General features: G+C 41.0%; 1 protein-coding gene across 14 annotated transcripts in view; it reads right to left on the bottom strand.

Moving 5' to 3' along the window:
* Nucleotides 1-17,579, bottom strand: part of CCDC93 (CCC complex scaffolding subunit CCDC93) — a 94,664-nt gene that overhangs the window by 28,420 nt on the left and 48,665 nt on the right. For 12 of the 14 annotated variants that reach the window (XR_012421076.1, XR_012421077.1, XM_074008890.1 and 9 more), the window contains 2 exons: nucleotides 10,008-10,124; nucleotides 3,158-3,220 (listed from right to left, as the gene is read on the bottom strand). Coding sequence is in view for 12 of the 14 variants with exons in the window: in XM_074008890.1 (XP_073864991.1) it covers nucleotides 3,158-3,220; nucleotides 10,008-10,124 (180 nt within the window). In the remaining 2 variants the exon portion in view is untranslated. The remainder of the gene's footprint in view (nucleotides 1-3,157; nucleotides 3,221-10,007; nucleotides 10,125-17,579) is intronic. The other 2 variants (XM_045366979.3, XM_074008889.1) reach the window with 1 other exon arrangement.

The following is a 17,579-nucleotide window of genomic DNA, read 5'->3' as shown; positions in this document are numbered from 1 at the left end:
TTAAAAAATGAAGTAGCTCTTTTACAATGATATCTAGTATCTACTGTTTGGTGAAGAAAATACCGACTGTTTCTCCAAACCTACACCCTTTGTACTTTTTGAATTTTGTACCATGTGAATGTGTTACTTATTCAAAAATTAAAAAAAAAAAGAAGTTTAAAAAAAGTTCCAAGATTTCTAGTTGAAAATAGTAGACTAAGCACAACTTGCAGCCACTCCTTCTTTTTTATTTTATTTATTTATTTATTTTTGAGACGGAGTCTCGCTGTCACCCAGGCTGCAGTGCGGTGGTGCGATATCGGCTCACTGCAAGCTCCGCCTCCTGGGTTCACGCCATTCTCCTGCCTCAGCCTCCTGAGTAGCTGGGATTACAGGCGCCCGCCACCACACCCGGCTCATTCTTTGTATTTTTAGTAGAGATGGGGTTTCACCATGTTAGCCAGGATGGTCTCGATCTCCTGACCTCGTGATCCACCTGCCTCAGCCTCCCAAAGTGCTGGGATTACAGGCATGAGCCACAGCGCCCGGCCGCAGCCACCCCTTCTTGCCCTAAGACTCCCAACCATCCAGACTATTACATTAGAACACAAGAGTTTAACCTCACAGGTCAAAAAAGATGGTTAACAGACAGGAATGGCCTGAGGAGGAAGCTATGTGGAGTTAGCAGATGTAGGAAGGACTGGCGTGCAGTGTTGGGGATCTGCATTAGGAACAGCCACATAGGCTAGGCAATGAAACCTGACTATCTTAAACCCAAGAGCTGGTGCTTAACTCTCAGAGGCAGGGCGGGGTCCCGCATAGTTGGTGATACCCAGCAGAAATGGGGAGTTCCCTGACCCAGAACATCAGTTACTACCCGCTGACCCCAGCCAACAGTAGGTAGATCCCTTCCAGAATAAACACAGGAAGTGGGCTGCATAAAATGGATGGATCTGCAGAGGTGGTAATCCGAAATTTTAAAATTAAAGATGAGCATATAACCAAGGATCATCAAACAGCTGCAGACAGACATAACCTTAAAAAAGATGTATCAATTCAACAAGCCAATTCGGATCTTAAGTAATAGTTATAGAGCACGCAAAACCAGATACAATTAATGTACTTAGACATAAAAGAATACTGCATGAAAACAATCACACACAGGAAATTAGAACTGTGATGGCTGAAATTACAGAGCGGAGGGGACAGCCAGTCTCCTGGCCTTCCTGAAGCAGTCATGAAGCCTCCCCCACGGGTGTCAGGCACCACTGCTGTCTGCGACCTTCCATGCCCTGCTCTGCTGTCCCCAGACTCACTGGAGAGACACAAGTCCTCCCTGCTTTTCAGTGCCACCAGGTTATCCTGGAAGCGCAGGTTTTGCTAAAGAGGTAAAATCTGGGAAGCCTGGAGTGAAAGGGTTCAGAGCGTTCATTCTGCTCACTACTCACCTTGATAGGTAAGGAGAACCAGGCCCAGAGGCGAAAGACATTACTTACAGGCTGACCAAATCAAGCTTCTTCAGAAGTTGCTCAGTACTAGGTTTTATATAGCTTTCCCATTTTTCCAGATGGGAATTAGTCTGATTGTCCTATTAGACAGTAAACTACCAAAGAGCGCTCTGATGCCAGGCTGCCTGTATTTGAATCCTGACCCCCGCTGCATGGCCTTTGGCAAGTTATTTAGCCTCTCTGCCTTAGCTTTCCCATCTGCAAAAAAGAATGATGACTGCAGGAATGATAGGCCCAGAGCAATGTTGGCTGCTGTTTTCATTTGAGGACAGTCTTATTACTGACTTAAATCACACCCTCCACCTTTCTATAACATGAAAAGGGCTCAACAAATACTTGATTTAGTGTTTAGTATAAAAAGCCCCTTTGTAAGTCACTGATAGTTGATATCCTAAGGCATATAAATGTCTTAGAAAATTTATATCAAGATATTTTCCCTTTAATCTCTTCCAGATTGTTATACAAAGACAGATCCAAGAACTAGCAAACTTCATGCCAGGGGCTCTGCAGCATTAAAAGTAATATCACAGAGGGTTCCCAACCCGCAGAGCTTGCCATCGAATCCATAAGGAACGCAGTCACAGAGCAGTGTAAAGGAAGCTGATCTGTCCAAAGGCAAGGCAGGCGTCTTTATGAACAATGAGAAAAAAATTATTCTAATTGCCATTCATGTGCCTGCTCTTTTGAAACATTCTGACAATAACTGAAGAGGTTAGTCCAGACCAGAATTGAAAAGCTTTGTCACGTTGACATCAAGGTGGAAAATTAAGTGCTACATATTGCTACAGAAATAAGAATTTTAAATTGGTAAATGTCATGTGAATTGTAGAAAAGTAGGGAGACTGGGTTGGTTTCAGAGACCTCTTTGAAGATCCTAGCTTCCAAATCATCCAGGAAGTACTAGGTAGGGACCTTGCAGCGAGGTCCTTCCATAGTACAGCTATAGTCCAAGCACCAAACTCAGAAGGAAGAGAGCTTTTCAAGTCTGGATGAGGATAGTTCTCTGTGGAAACCAAGCGACAGAAATATCTACACACTGCTCATGATAGAGGTGGCAGCAGAGGTGTCTGTTCAGCAATCAGAAGTGGGAAGTGAGCAGCGACAATGCTGATGTGAAGTAGCAGCACACTTGCAACCTAGACTACAGACTGAATCGCAGGGTTCAAACGCACTCCCAGTCCTCCTTCTCCTCCTGCAGCCCCTGCTCCATTCTGCCTAGGAGATTACTGGAAATTCTGAACAACAATTATATCACTCTGAGGTTCTCTCATCTCTCAAAAGACATCTCACTCTCAAGGAATTCAGGATCTTACAGCTGCTGTTTGAGAGGCAAGGGCTATTTACTGTGAGTGACATTCTGAGTTCCCGCCTGTGCCCCACCCAGCCTATCAGGCTCGCCTTCCTAGGAAGCCTTTACTGACCCTCACAGCCCACAGAGACCTCTCCCACCAGGACCGCTAAGGGTCTAGAATGTGGCAGTGTGAGCAAACTGATGGCATGGGTCACACACTACCACGTAACTGTCCCATGTCTCAAACTGACTGCCGTCTCTGAGAACAGGATTGTGTCTCCCATACACAGAATGATGAAACACGGCATTCCATTAGTGGTGCAGGTCAAAAACGATTCTTGACAAGGGCCCACGGAAGAAGGAAAATCTATCTGCTCACCTCTGTCAGCGTTTTCTTGGCTTCATTATATCTGGCTTGTAGGCTGGTGTGATTTGCTCGCAGCTGTAAATGAAAGATAAAAGACATATGCTCTCATTTGATCCTCATGACAACACAGATGTCAATTTCACAGATGAGAAAATGAAAGCTCAGAAAGATTTAAACTGAGCAAATGTGAAAATTTTAGAAGGGTTGCCAACAACAAATCAAGAAAAAAGCCTCATATTTAATTACCACCAAGTACACGTCAGCCAATGTACTACGAATTTTGCATAAATTATATCACTGAATCTTTACATTTAGTGAAAAAAGGCATTTTTGTTACTTTACAGACGAGGAAATAAATACTCATAGGGGTTAAGTTATTTGACTAAAGTCCCATAGCTGATAACTGATGAGGCCCAGATCCAAATTCAAGTCCCTCTGACTTTTCAGTGGGGCTACAATCAATGCAGTTCACCAACTTGCCTGTTAGCAGAATACAAACAGCATTTCAGCACTTGAGATTCTAGCATAAGACTGGTTGGCAAATGATGACACATAAAAAATAGGATTCAGGACTTCAACACTAAGAGAATGAAAATAAATTACTTTACCGTTCCAACTTACATAACTGTGAACTCACATCTTGAAAAAGTCGATTCCCTTTCTCTTGCTAAAACAATATATCCTAGTGTCTATCAACTTTTAGAAATTTGAAAACATTCCTTTAAATGCTCAAAAGGATTGTGTATTTTCACTTTTAAGAAGGATAAGAAGCCGGGCACGGTGGCTCAAGCCTGTAATCCCAGCACTTTGGGAGGCTGAGACGGGCGGATCACAAGGTCAGGAGATCGAGACCATCCTGGCTAACACGGTGAAACCCCGTCTCTACTAAAAAATACAAAAAACTAGCCGGGCGAGGTGGCGGGCGCCTGTGGTCCCAGCTACTCCGGAGGCTGAGGCAGGAGAATGGCGTAAACCCGGGAGGCGGAGCTTGCAGTGAGCTGAGATCCGGCCACTGCACTCCAGCCTGGGCGACAGAGCCAGACTCAGTCTCAAAAAAAAAAAAAAAAAAAAAAAAAAAAAAAAAAAAAAAAGAAGGATAAGAGGTACCATATGACCTAGCCATCTCATTACTGGGTATATACCCAAAGGATTATAAATCATGCTGCTATAAAGACACATGCACACGTATGTTCATTGCGGCACTATTCACAATAGCAAAGACTTGGAATCAACCCAAATGTCCATCAGTGACAGACTGGATTAAGAAAATGTGGCACATATACACCATGGAATACTATGCAGCCATAAAAAAGGATGAGTTTGTGTCCTTTGTAGGGACACGGATGCAGCTGGAAACCATCATTCTCAGCAAACTATCGCAAGAACAGAAAACCAAACACCACATGTTCTCACTTATAGGTGGGAACTGAACAATGAGATCACTTGGACTCAGGAAGGGGGACGTCACACACCAGGGCCTATTATGGGGGGGGGGGAGGGATTGCATTGGGAGTTATACCTGATGTAAAGGACGAGTTGATGGATGCAGCACACCAACATAGCACAAGTATACATATGTAACAAACCTGCACGTTATGCACATGTACCCTAGAACTTAAAATATAATAATAATAATAATAATAATAATAATAAAGAAAAAAAAAAGAAGGATAAGAGGCAGAAAACCACCTTCAAACTAGTTACTAACTGGGTTCAAGTTAACAATGAGAAATTTTAACCTATATCTCAATGCTTATTTCAAAGTAACATGCCCCATCCTTGGGCCTGTAAGCAGCTTATTAAGAATTATGTCACCATCAGAAATCATTACTCCCATCTAGTTACTAGTCTTCATGACTGATATATGGTTATAATTCCAATAAGGCCTATCAAGAAGCCAACTCAAGCTGAGAGCAAAGTGATAAAGGAGAGAGAAGCAGGTGGGTTCTGGTGCCTCCCTTTTCAAAGACAGCCATCTGTGCAACAACAACTTTTATTAATAACCTGTTTGTGTAACTGGTAGATAAGGGTACTTTGGGAAAAAGTTTAGTTGTCTCTTGAAATCCCAGCGTTTTAACTCTTGATGCTTTCTATGGTCTAAATGTCAGTGTCTGCCCCAAATTTGCATCTTAGAACCTAATACCCAATATGACAGTTTCAAGAGGTGGGATCTTTGGGAAGTGATTAAGTCATGAGGGCTCCAGCCTTGTGAATGAGAAGAGTGCCCTTACAAAAGAGGCTCAGCCTGGGCAACAGAGTCAGACTCTGCTGACTCAACAAAAAAAATAAAAGAAATTAGTCAGGCATGGTGGTGTTCCTGTGGTCCCGACTATGTGGGAGATTGAGGCAGAAGGATTGCTTCATCCCAGGAGGTTGAGGCTGCAGTGAGTTATGATCATGCCACTGGACTCTAGCTTGGATGATGGAGTGAGACCCTGTCTCAAAAAAATGAAAATATAAGAGGCTTGAGTGGGCTCCCTTGCCTCCTTCCACCATGTGAGGAAGCAGCAACAAGGCATCATCTATGGACATCAGACATCAGATCTGTTGGTGCCTCGATCTTGGACTTCCCAACCTTCACAACTATAAGCAACAAATTTCTGTAGTTTATAAATTATCATGTCTAAGGTATTTTGATAGAGCAGCCCAAATGGACTAAGACAAGGCTCTAGGAAAGGTCCCCGGGATCTTCTCACCTGCTTCACCCACCTTCTTGTGTAGCCTCTCACCCCTGCACCCACCTACTCATCTGACAGTTACCCAATGCTCGGCTCAAATGAGGTGTATGTGAAAAAGAAAAGAACATGACATTGTAACTGTGAGATCAAAATATGAGAAGAGATGGGGCAGAGATAGGCCCAAGGAAAGAGTCAGCTCCCTCACCAGGGGGTTCAGGAAACCTTCACTGACAAAGACTTACCTTAGATGGATCATGGCAGGGAAGTAAGAGCTTTCTAAGAAGAAAAGGCTCATCTCTTTTCTTTAATTAATTTAACTAACAAGAGCTCTCTTTAATTCTTCATCTGACCATCCTTTCTTACATAGGAAGTGTCCCAGTAGCTTAGCTTGGTTTTTATCTTGCTGAAGTCCTCCAGGATTCTCTTACCTCTATTTTCTTCTTCATCACTAATCCCTACACTTACCCTAAAAATTCAGCTGCTGGTTACCACCACCTCTCTGGATTTCTCTTTCTTTCATCACTCTCAGGTTTCTTCTTAGCTACCTACCAGCTTCACTCCATTTTAATTCCTTTGTAGCATATTCCCTTATTGGACCATGATACAGTTTGGCTGAGTCCCCACCCAAATCTCATCTTGAATTGTAGTTCCCATAATCCCCACATGTCACGGGACGGATAAGGTGGAGATAACTGGATGATGGGGACGGTTTACCCCATGGTGTTCTCGTGACAGTGAGTTCTCATGAGAACTGATGGTTTTGTAAGCATCTGGCATTTCCCCTGCTTGTACTTCTCCTTCAAGCCATCATGTGAAGAAGGACATGTTTGTTTCCCCTTCCGCCATGATCGTAAGTTTCCTGAGGTCTCCCCACCCATGCAGAACTGTGAGTCAATTAAACCTCTTTCCTTTATAAATTACCCAGTCTCAGGTATGTCTTTATTAGCAGGGTGAGAATAGACTAGTATTTCCTTATTTGTAAAGTGAGGATAATAACAGTACCTCCCCTTCATAAGGATGTTGTGTGAACTGAGTTAATTTTGCAAAGCGCTTAGTAATTAGTAAGCAATAACAAAGCACTTATTAGGCATTACTGTTACTGACAGAGAGATGTCTGTGATAGAATACATGAAATAAAAACTCAATTTTGTAACCATACAACTCACTCTCAAGGTGAGGGCATACATGTTTGTAAAAGCCTAAAAAAGGATGCATCTCAGATGCTTTCTGCCTGTATGACTTTGTAAAAGAGGTTGTGGGGTTTAGAGTTTGGAATCCCTCACATACCACAGGTAGAAGTATAAATTGATAAAATAATTGATGAATAACTTGATAGTTTCTAGCAAAATAAAAAATGCATTTTTTGACAACTTAGGGGAAAAGTTAAATAATGTTATATATATACTATGTCACACTATCCAGTCAGTAAAAAGAATGAGGTAGATTCATATGCTTACATTTTGGTTCTACCACTAACAAGCTATGTGACTACAGACAGCCTGCTTAATTTCTCTGTGTCTCAGTATCCTTATTTGTAAAGTGAGGAAAAAACAGTACCTCCCCTTCATAAGGATGCTGTGAGAACTGAGTGAGTTAATTTTGTAAAGCACATAATAATTACTAAGCAATAACAAAGCACTTATTAGCAATTACTATTACTGACAGAGAGATGTCTGTGATAGAATAAGTGAAATAAAATCCCCCATTCTGTAACCATACAACTCACTCTCCCCAGGTGAAGGGGCATACATGTTTGCAAAGGCAACACAGCAGACACAAATAGTAGCTTGCTGTATTTATTCTTATCTTTATATACTTCTATACTATTTAATTTATATTGAGCTTATCCCTGTAATTTTAAAAAAGCACTTGAAACATTTGAAAACTGACAGAAACAAAAGGAAAATGTGTTTAGTATATCTGCACACACACAAAAACATGGAACACAAACTGAGCAAGTCTCTTCCCTTCCTACCTCATTTTCCTCATCCAGTTGGGATAGCTACATGGCCAGGGATTATTGCATGTGCTGGTCATCATCTTTAATTACATTAAACGTAGCAATAATGATTGTTGTCTTTTAATGACAGCCTGCTATATGTTAAGCAGTATGCATGGAAAGTAACAGGCTCTGGGTAAGAGTGTTTTGAATCAACTGCAAAACAGACTCAAGAGTCAGGGAGGATTGCCCTGTCAGCTGGACCAAGAATGTGCCAAGACTGCCCTTTGTGTTGAGGCTTAGCATTGCTTCTCCCCAGGTTTAGACAGAAGGTAGAAGCAAATATTCATTCCTGCTGGGATACTCTGGCTCCTGGAGTTCACAGTAACCTGACAACTATCTTCTCTCAGAGATATACTATAATAAGGAAGCCTCATCCTTGACTCCTTCTGATTCTGTGATGAGTTCTTTTTGAACTATTCTTATCACTAGCAGGGGTCAGGAGTAGAAATGATACTGAGTTGAGAACTCATTAAGATGTCTAAACAAATAACTGAACAGAAACCAAATCGTAGGCTCTCTTTTCATCCTTCTTTGATCCAGAGCATCTAGCAAAACCAACCTATTGTTTGTTCAGCTATGGGAGAACAAATTCTAACAGAACAGATTCAAACAAAGAAATGATTGAGCAGGACCATTTGATAAGTTCATAACTTTTAAATATGTGGGACTTGAAAGAATAAAAACAAGCTCAAAATGCAACTTGTACCCAGTTTTTTTTTTTTTTTTTGAGATGGAGTTTTGCTCTTGTTGTCCAGGCTGGAGTGCAACGGCATGATCTCAGCTCACCACAACCTTCACCTCTCGGTTTCAAGCGATTCTCCTGCCTCAGCCTTCTGAGTAGCTGGGATTATAAGCAGGCCCACCATGCCGAGCTAATTTTGTATTTTTAGTAGAGACAGGTATTCTCCATGTTGGTTAGGCTGGTCTTGAACTCCCGACCTCAGGTGAACTTCCCTTCCTCAGCCTTCGAAAGTGCTGGGATTACAGGTGTGAGCCACCGCGCCCGGCTCATATTCATTCTCTTAATCTTCTACTACGTATATTCTTCTAATCTAATCTATTGCTAATGCGACTGAAGTACATAACTTTTTATTGTCCAATGACTGTTCCTGAGTCAAACTTCCCAGCTTCCTCTTAGGTCTACTTTTCAGGGCAAATATATGAAGGTCTTTCCAAAACAGTCTCATATCACCAGGTATTACAGAACACCATCTCCTACAGTTCTTTTAAAAATGATCAAGTTTCCTCCATTTCCCTGCCATCAATAGTAGCAGTCCATGTCTGGACTACTGCATCAGCCTCCTATCTGTTCTCCCTGAATTCCTTCTCACCCAAGTCCAGTTAATTCATGCTCCTGCAGCAAACAGAATGGTCTTTACAATATGCAATTCTGATCATGCCACTCCCCTATTTAAACCCTTCGATGGCTTCCGTTGTCCTTAACATGGCCTGGATGGTCCTCTTGATCAGACACTGCCAACCAACTGTCTCATTCATGACTCTCTGGCCACAAAACAGACTGGCCAAGACCCTTCCTCCTCTGGTCGTTGTTCATGTTGTTCTATACGTCGATATAGCCCATACAGACTTCCTGCCTGGAAATGCCCACTCATCTTTCCAGTCTCAGAACTCTGTGACCTGAGGCTAGGTCAGGTCTCCCTATCAGTCACTCTCCCAGCTTCCTAGATTTCTCCTTCAAGCACTTAACACACCTGTAATTAAATGACGATGAGTGTGATGACTTCTCATTAGACCTTAAGATCCTTGACAGCAAGGATCATAACTTGGTCTTCATTCATCCCAATAGCTTAGTTCAGTGCCTAGCACATAGTAGTGCTCGGGAAATATTTGTGAACTAATGCTATTTATTCTTGCCCTGTGATCTTTTCCTATGATAGAAGTTAGCAAATTTTTTCTGCAAAGGGCTGGTAGTAAATATTTTAGGTTTTGTAGGTCTTATGGTCTTCTGCAACTACTCAACTCTGCCACCGTAGCCTGAAAGCAGCCACAGAAAATATGTAAACAAATGGATGTGCATATGTTGTAATAAAGCTTTATTTACAAAAACAGGTGGCAACTGGATTGGCCCAAGCACCACAGTATGCCAACCCCCATTCTGGAATCTCCTTTAAGTAATCTACTATGAAGATCTTGAATAAACTTATGAAAAGAAAACACTGACCTCTTCAAGATGTTTGGTCTTTTGTACAATCTGCTTGTTCAAGGAAATGACTTTCCGACGATGTAGCTGGGAGGTTCCTAATTTTTCTGGACTTTCTTCAGTTGATAGCTCAGACTGCTGTGGAAAAAAAGGGATGGCAAATCCAAAGGATTTAATTCGTTCACCTTGGTTCACGTAATCAAGCTCTGTTGAATGTGGGCAAAGCACTGTTGGGCAGCCAGTCACACAAAGCCAGGGCATTTACAGGGGCCTGTTCAAAATCTGGTGTAGAGAAGAGATTCTGACACAATGTCCAAAATCCCTATCAACAGAACCTGCATTCTGGGCCAAGGGAACAGCATGTGTAAAAAAGTACAGGGACGTAACTGTGGTTATATCAATATCATACAGGCAATAGGTATTATCAAAAAGTCTTAAATAGGGGAATAACACGGCCAAGGTAATATCTTCACAGGACCATTCTGGAGTTATTAAGAATAATGAATTGATTCACTGTGAGTGAAGCATTATAAGCATATGGTTAAAAAGTCTAGTCATTCAGCAGCACTTATAATGAAGAGTCTCCCAACACATTTTCCATCAGTTGGCCCACCCCAATTTAATCATTTCCTATTTCTGATGTTCTGGAGTTGACAGGGGATTGACTGGAAAGGGATTAAAGGTGCTGACAGAGGTCATGTAGGAAAAGTTCTGCAACTATATAAGGGAGGAGGCGGGTGGAGAAGGATCCTCAGGACCAGGAGTGAGTGGAGAGAGATCTCTAAACAAGATGATGAGGTGAATGTGACAACATTTTCCAGGAGGGCAAATGGCCATTCCTCAAAAACCACACAAAGAAGCAAGCAGCTTAGTATAGATACTGAATAGAAACACCTGCCTCAAGACTCCTGCGAGCAGCCCTAGGAAAAAGAAATTAAAAGGTAGACCTTTTTGCGAAAAGTGCAATTATAATACTTCTTGGGTGATTATAGATAGTTTTATTAAACAGTCAAGCACCAACGATAAAACATCTCCTTTCTTATAGTAAGTACCCCAATTCCAAGCTAATCATTGATTACATATTAGCATCAGAGCAATGATATCACAAGTCATATAACATCTGGAAGATTTCACTGTATAATCATGAGAATGAGAGTGAAAAGGCAAATAACATCTTAGTATTATTACGAAAAGGTATTTGGCCTCTGAGACCTTCTGACAGGGTTTTGAGGGAGCAACAAAAACTATCTGGATATTCAACTTTCCCTGCATGTTTTAACAGTGATTCTAGGCTTGAAAGTTTGAGATATTTACCCACAGGAAAAAGAAATGGGAAAGTGAAAAGGAGGAGAAATTGGATGGCCATAACCATTTATTCTGGTTAAGGATTTCTCTGAATAATTCAGCAGTATTATTAATGGAAGATGAGCTCTTCTGCTACTTAACAACTTTGGAGTTACAAAACAACCAGCAGGATATAGCTGCATAAAATGGTAAGAAACATCATTTTCTATCTCATGGGCTGGTAGGTCATTAAGGAAACGGAAAAACTGAGCATTTAGTATTACAACACATTTAGCCTTGAAACCTGGGACTATGTAAAATGTCAATATTATTTTAGCTTTCAGGATTTCTGGGAATTGGAATTAACTTTTTAAAATTAATTTTGGACACAACAAGATATTCACAACTTGTAGTACAGACAAGGACAAACTATTTCTGAAAATCATTTGAGAGTATTAAAAAAGCGTGGCAGAAGAGACCACCCCTACTCTAAATCACTTACCAGAAACAGAATTACAATAAACTGTATCTCCTCTACTTTGACTGGATGACCTGAACTATGCTATTAATTTGGCCACTTTTGTATGTTATGTATTTAATAGCTTTTTATATAGCTAATTTTAGATTTGAGTTTTAATATCCAGGTTAGATTCCTTGACTGTAACTTCCAAAGTGTTGTAAGCATATTCTCAGAGCATTGTGCTTTACTAGCCAAATTACATAAGCCTTCTGTTCGTGCTTTTCTGATATCGGAAACAGAACTAATTTCCCATACAGTATGTCTCTAGGTGTGATGTCAGGATTATGCTTGAGTATCCTGACCTCCTCCAGATGCCTGTCAGGCTTCGAGACAGACTTGGGCAGGCAGGCTCCAGTGGACTCACGTAGCACTCACCTTCCAGACTTCCTCCGCTGTGAGGGGGCTGAGTAAACTCATTCAATTCTGTTCTGCAGCTTTGACATGGATTGGGTAATGCCTGACTCTTAGCAAGCTTTCTTGCTCATAAACTGCTTTTATGGCCAAAGTCCTAAGAAAATAAAAATTGCATTCCCCCACCCAGCTTCCATGCTCTCGTATTCGTGTATGGGGCACACATACAGCTTTGTTTTAAAACTATGACCTTCAAACTTCACTCACAAGAGTTCTTCTTGCAGGAAAACCAGCAGCTATCTTGATATGTGGAAAGATTATTTCCAAGATAGCTATCTATCTAAGTCTCAATTTTGAGCCATATGCTCTCTCAAAACCCTGTCAGAAGGTCTCAGAGGCTAAATACCTTTTCATAATAATGCTAAGATGTTATTTGCCTTTTCACTCTCATTCTCATGATTATACAGTGAAATCTTCCAGATGTTATATGACATGTGATATCATTGCTCTGATGCTAATATGTAATGTGCTCATTATTATTTGTAAGTGAATACATAAGCTATTGGATATGAATACATCAATTATTATAAATGAATATATAAGCTACTGTAAATGAATTAAAATACATAAGCTATTGAGTCCTTAGTTGTTTTTAAGAGTCTTTAACTGGGTCCTGAAAGTATTATAAAATGTTGAGAGCTGCTACCTTAATCTAAGGAGCCTGGTTCACTTGGAATCCAACCATGGACTGGGACAGTCAATGGAGTGGGCTCACCAAGTGGCCAGCCATCATTTATACAACACTGAGAGGGAAAAGTTCTTTCTGATTCTACTCTTTTACTAGACCCGTGATTCAGACAAGCATACAAACAGAGAGAAAATGCTGGTAATGCACAGAAAAAAATCTTGAAGTCTCTACATGTACCTCTATCATGTTATAATAGTACATGTTCCAAGGAAACATGGGCTTTCAAAAATGCTCTCCCTTATTGGTAGGTAATAATTCTTAGTGCTGTGTGGAGTCCTGTAAATGTGCATTTACTGGTGCACAGTACATATAAACTTGTAAGTTCCTGTGTTTGCCTTTGAGTCTAGAGACAGTGCTATGGGAAGCTGCTTAATGTTTAATGGGAAGTTAATTTTAGTCAGATAAAACAGTTATTATTGAGCTGGAATAAGAGTTCCTGACCTAGTAAATAGAAAGCTGACTGCTCTGTTTTTCAAACACACTTTTTATCAAGCAATCTAAATTTTTTGTTTCTCAAAGCCAAGAGAACTCAGACTGATGAAGACAGGAAAAGGCCCACAAACCAGCAGGTCTCATCTAATGGTTCATTCACTGAGAGACACGATGAGGAAGAAAACTAGATGACCAAGGTGGATTTTGAATGATGAGACAAAGTCAGATAGAAGAAGAGGAAAACGGGCTTTATACTAAGTCCTTGACAGAAAAAATTTAAATCCTAGAGCATCTTAACAGATTTCTGCTTCCAAAATGCAACATCTGTCAAAGAACATCAACCATCTACAAATATTCCATTTGTGTTTACATTGCAGTGAGGGCTAAAGTGCCAATCTAATTTGTTCAACATGTTCAGATTAAGAACGTGCTTTCAAAGCCACATGGTGGATTAAGATGACTTCTAGTGTAAATTCAGTGTTTTCTAATAACTGACAGATATTCACAACTTCTGTTTTTAGAGGAAACAGATTTAAATGTCACTGAATAATATTAGTCTAGTTCAAAATGGTAAATTCCCAAGAGAAGCAAAAAATGATTACTTTAGCTAAAACTATATACTTTTATAATTGAAAGAGACCCAAAAGGTTATTTACACATCAACCTTCTAATACAGGGTTCTCTCCTATATCATCTCCCTACCCCACCAAAAGATGGTCACTAAGCTGACAACAATAAAGTATTCCTATCTTACAAGGTACCAGGAGTTCTCTACACTAAATAGATGGAATTCAGTTTTTGGCACCCTGACTGACCAATTAAAGACAAGTAGGCTGGGTGCAATGGCTCACACCTGTAATCCCAGCACCTCTGGAGGCCAAGGTGAGTGGATCACTTGGGTCAGGAGTTCAAGACCAGCCTAGCCAACATGGGGAAACCCCATCTCTACTAAAAATACAAAAATTAGCCGGGCATAGTGGCATGCACCTGTAATCCCAGCTACTTGGGAGGCTGAGACATGAGAATTGCTTGAACCCAGGAAGGGGAGGTTGCAGTGAGCCGAGGTCACACCACTACACTCCAGCCTGGGCGGCAAAGTGAGACTCTGTCTCAAATAAATAAATAAAGACAAGTAAACAGACTATGTGAAATATTTATTTTAAAATGTTTTTAAATCTAAGAACTAGCAAGAATGTTAAATTTCAGAAGGCCAAAAAGTAACTGAAAGTGGGAATCCAGGAATGTATGTGTACCTACTGAAGTTGGCTTTTTTCCCTAAGGGTATGTGCCCAAACCTGATGATCACAAGCTTTGATTTTTACAATTCAGTAACAACTTTTTACCACATAAATCTTGATACAGCTATAAGAGGGAAAAAATCCACAATGAGATTCTGTAACAACAGATTGGATCTCCTGCAGTTCTGTAATCCTAATTCACACAATACTTTGGTCCAAAAATCCCACAAGTAAGGACAAGGTATAAAATGGACTTGGGCTGACGTATCCCCAGGTGGTTGGCAGAAGCAAAAGCAGATCTTCCCTGAAAGAACAGAGCTTCAATCCTAGGCCTCAAATAGTTCCTACAGATAAATTTCCACGGAATATGGGGCTCACAGTCAAATATCAAAAGCACACAAGAAGTCAAACTACCATAAACAAATGCCAGCAAAAACAGACAGCACAACTGTATCTGTAAAGACTTATTCAAATACCCCCTTCCAATGCACACACAACATATACATAAAAGCATGGCCATTCCCCACTAAAGCAACAGATTAAATCTAATCACTCTTTCAGATAACAGTTCAACTAAGTGTCCACAGCTCTTCCACCTGTCCTTTCTATAACAAGATGCTGACACCTCTCACCACATTGGCTGTTATCCTAGTTTGTAAGTGAACTTCTGAAGCACTCCTGATGACGTGTGACCACTGCAGACAGGAGGGGATCATCCACTTTCCTTGATCTACATTCAGCTTCCAAAAATGAAACTCAATACATGAAGGCTCTTTTCAATATTTTTAAAACCCACTAATGAAATTCCATGAATTTCAAAAACCCATAGTTATGTAACCTTGCTGAGTCTAAGGTTTTGCTTTGGGTCCCACGGTGAGTAATGCAGTGTGCCTGCTCAGAATGCACTTAACATTTAGGAGGTGTGAACAAAAATCCAAAACCTCCCCTTTAATCCCCGTACACTACTGTCAGGTCAGATGGCATCCTCACCAAATTGTGAATTGGTACAACTCACTTTTCTGAAATTCAACAGTTTACATTTTTCTTAAGTGATGTTCCAGTTATCTTTGCAAGTGATGCTCAAATCTGGCAAGGCTAAAGCCCAAGTCCTTATGCAAATTAATAAGGACTCTGAAATGTACAAGTTGTGCTGTGTGGCTTGAGACCATTTTACCAGGTTGACAATTCATTAGTTGATACCATTCTCTTTGCAGTTAGGTATTGTATACTAACTATGCAACAGTCACTCCGAATTCAGGAAATCTTAGAGCTGTTCGTAAACACAAACATATTTAGCATTGTTCTCTCCAGATTTACAGGGTTCCTTACTCTCTTAACTCTGATTAAAATTTTACATCTCTCTCCCCACCTTCCTTGGCTTATTTCAGCTAATCTTTACTCAGATCTTACCGTGTGGGGGCACGGTGCTATGCTCTGGGGAAGGGGGAAAAGACAAAGACGGTACCTCTGGCCCTTCATAATCTAGCCAGACAAAACTGGCTAATTCATAAGTAAAGGTGTTGCATCCTCTGCATTCTCCTCAATGCGTAACTTGTGTCACAGAGGAAAAGAGTTTTGAAAGCTGCTGTTGTTCCTTCCTCTCCCTCTCTTCCTTTCTTCCTTCCTTCGGCAAATGTCTGTGAAAACCCAACTGTGTTGGGCACTGAGAGTACACTACAATCCCAGCCCTCCTGGAAAGCAAACATTCTAGGCCTGGGAGATGGGCAAACAGACAAATGAAACAGTGCTTGAGGGAAGTGCTATGAAGGAGATAAAGAGTTGATCTCTACAACATCACAGAAGAGCCTCTTTTAATAAGTAGAATCTGATTTTTTTTTTTTTTTTTTTTTTTTTTTTAGAGACAGGATCTCACTCTGTTGCCCAGGCTCGAATGCAGTAGCATGATCATAGCTCACTGCAACCTCAAACTCCTGAGCTCAAGCAATCCTCCTCCCTCTGCTTCCCAAGGAGCTGGGACTGGAGGTACATGCCACTACACCCAGGTAATTTTAAAAAAATATTTTGTAGAGATAGGAGTCTCACTATGTTGCCCAGTCTGGTCTCAAACTCCTGGCCTCAAGCTATCCTCTCACGTCAGGTTCCTAAAATGCCTGGATTACAGGCGTGAGCCTCTGTGCCTGACCCAGAATCATGGCTAATGGCTATGAGGTGAGTCTCCCCAAAGTCTTTAAGTGATTCATTATCTTCTACTGAGTATTTATTATGAATGAGGCAACAGGAATACAAAGATAAAAAATGAAATATTGGCCTTCTAATACTTTAGAGGTTAGGAATATGATTTATGCAACACCTATTATGTTATGTGAAGAAAGAGTATCCAGAATGAAGGGGTTTAAAAATCTACCTAGGCCCCTACCCCTCCTGATTCCAACCTGGGTTTTTATATCTGTTGCCACAATAGGAGGTTTCCAAGAGAGCAACACCCTCACCCCTTTCCTGCCCCATACTACACTTCTCCCCAACTCCACAAACCAATGGTGCTAGCAAGTGGTAACATTTTTTGAGTTGGGGCAGGATGATAGGATTGGAAACACTCATATCTAAGGGTATCAGAAATCACACAGGTGCCAGATCAGGTGTGATTTTCTAACAAAGCAGTCAGGGTCCCCTGGCTGCTGAGCTTACTGTGACTTTCTGGCCCAGGCAATGTCCCTGGGCTGTGGTATCTTCACTCAGTCCTAAGCCCTTCCCTTTTCCATTTCTCACCCCGTGGTATGATTTTAAAAGTCACCCATTCTGCCTGGTTATTATCAGGCAAAAACAGTTCAATATCAACTATGCCAACCACTTTTCTTTGGGCAGATACTGTCACTTCAAATGATAACACAAACTAAGTAGCATCTGGCAGCCTCTTTATAGGCACACGAATTGTATCATTCTGTAATTTATGTTTTCACAGGTTGACTGACTCCTTACTGGAAGCCCCTCAGGGCTGCAACCCTGACTCACGCGTAACGCAATCCCTGCCCCCTACACCTGACACTGCCTGGATGTAGGAT

This window comes from Macaca fascicularis, chromosome 12 (genome assembly GCF_037993035.2).
Source record: "Macaca fascicularis isolate 582-1 chromosome 12, T2T-MFA8v1.1".
Taxonomy (NCBI): domain Eukaryota; kingdom Metazoa; phylum Chordata; class Mammalia; order Primates; family Cercopithecidae; genus Macaca; species Macaca fascicularis.
The sequence above is the reverse complement of the archived record's forward strand: the minus strand, read 5'-3'. Positions and strand labels throughout refer to the sequence as shown.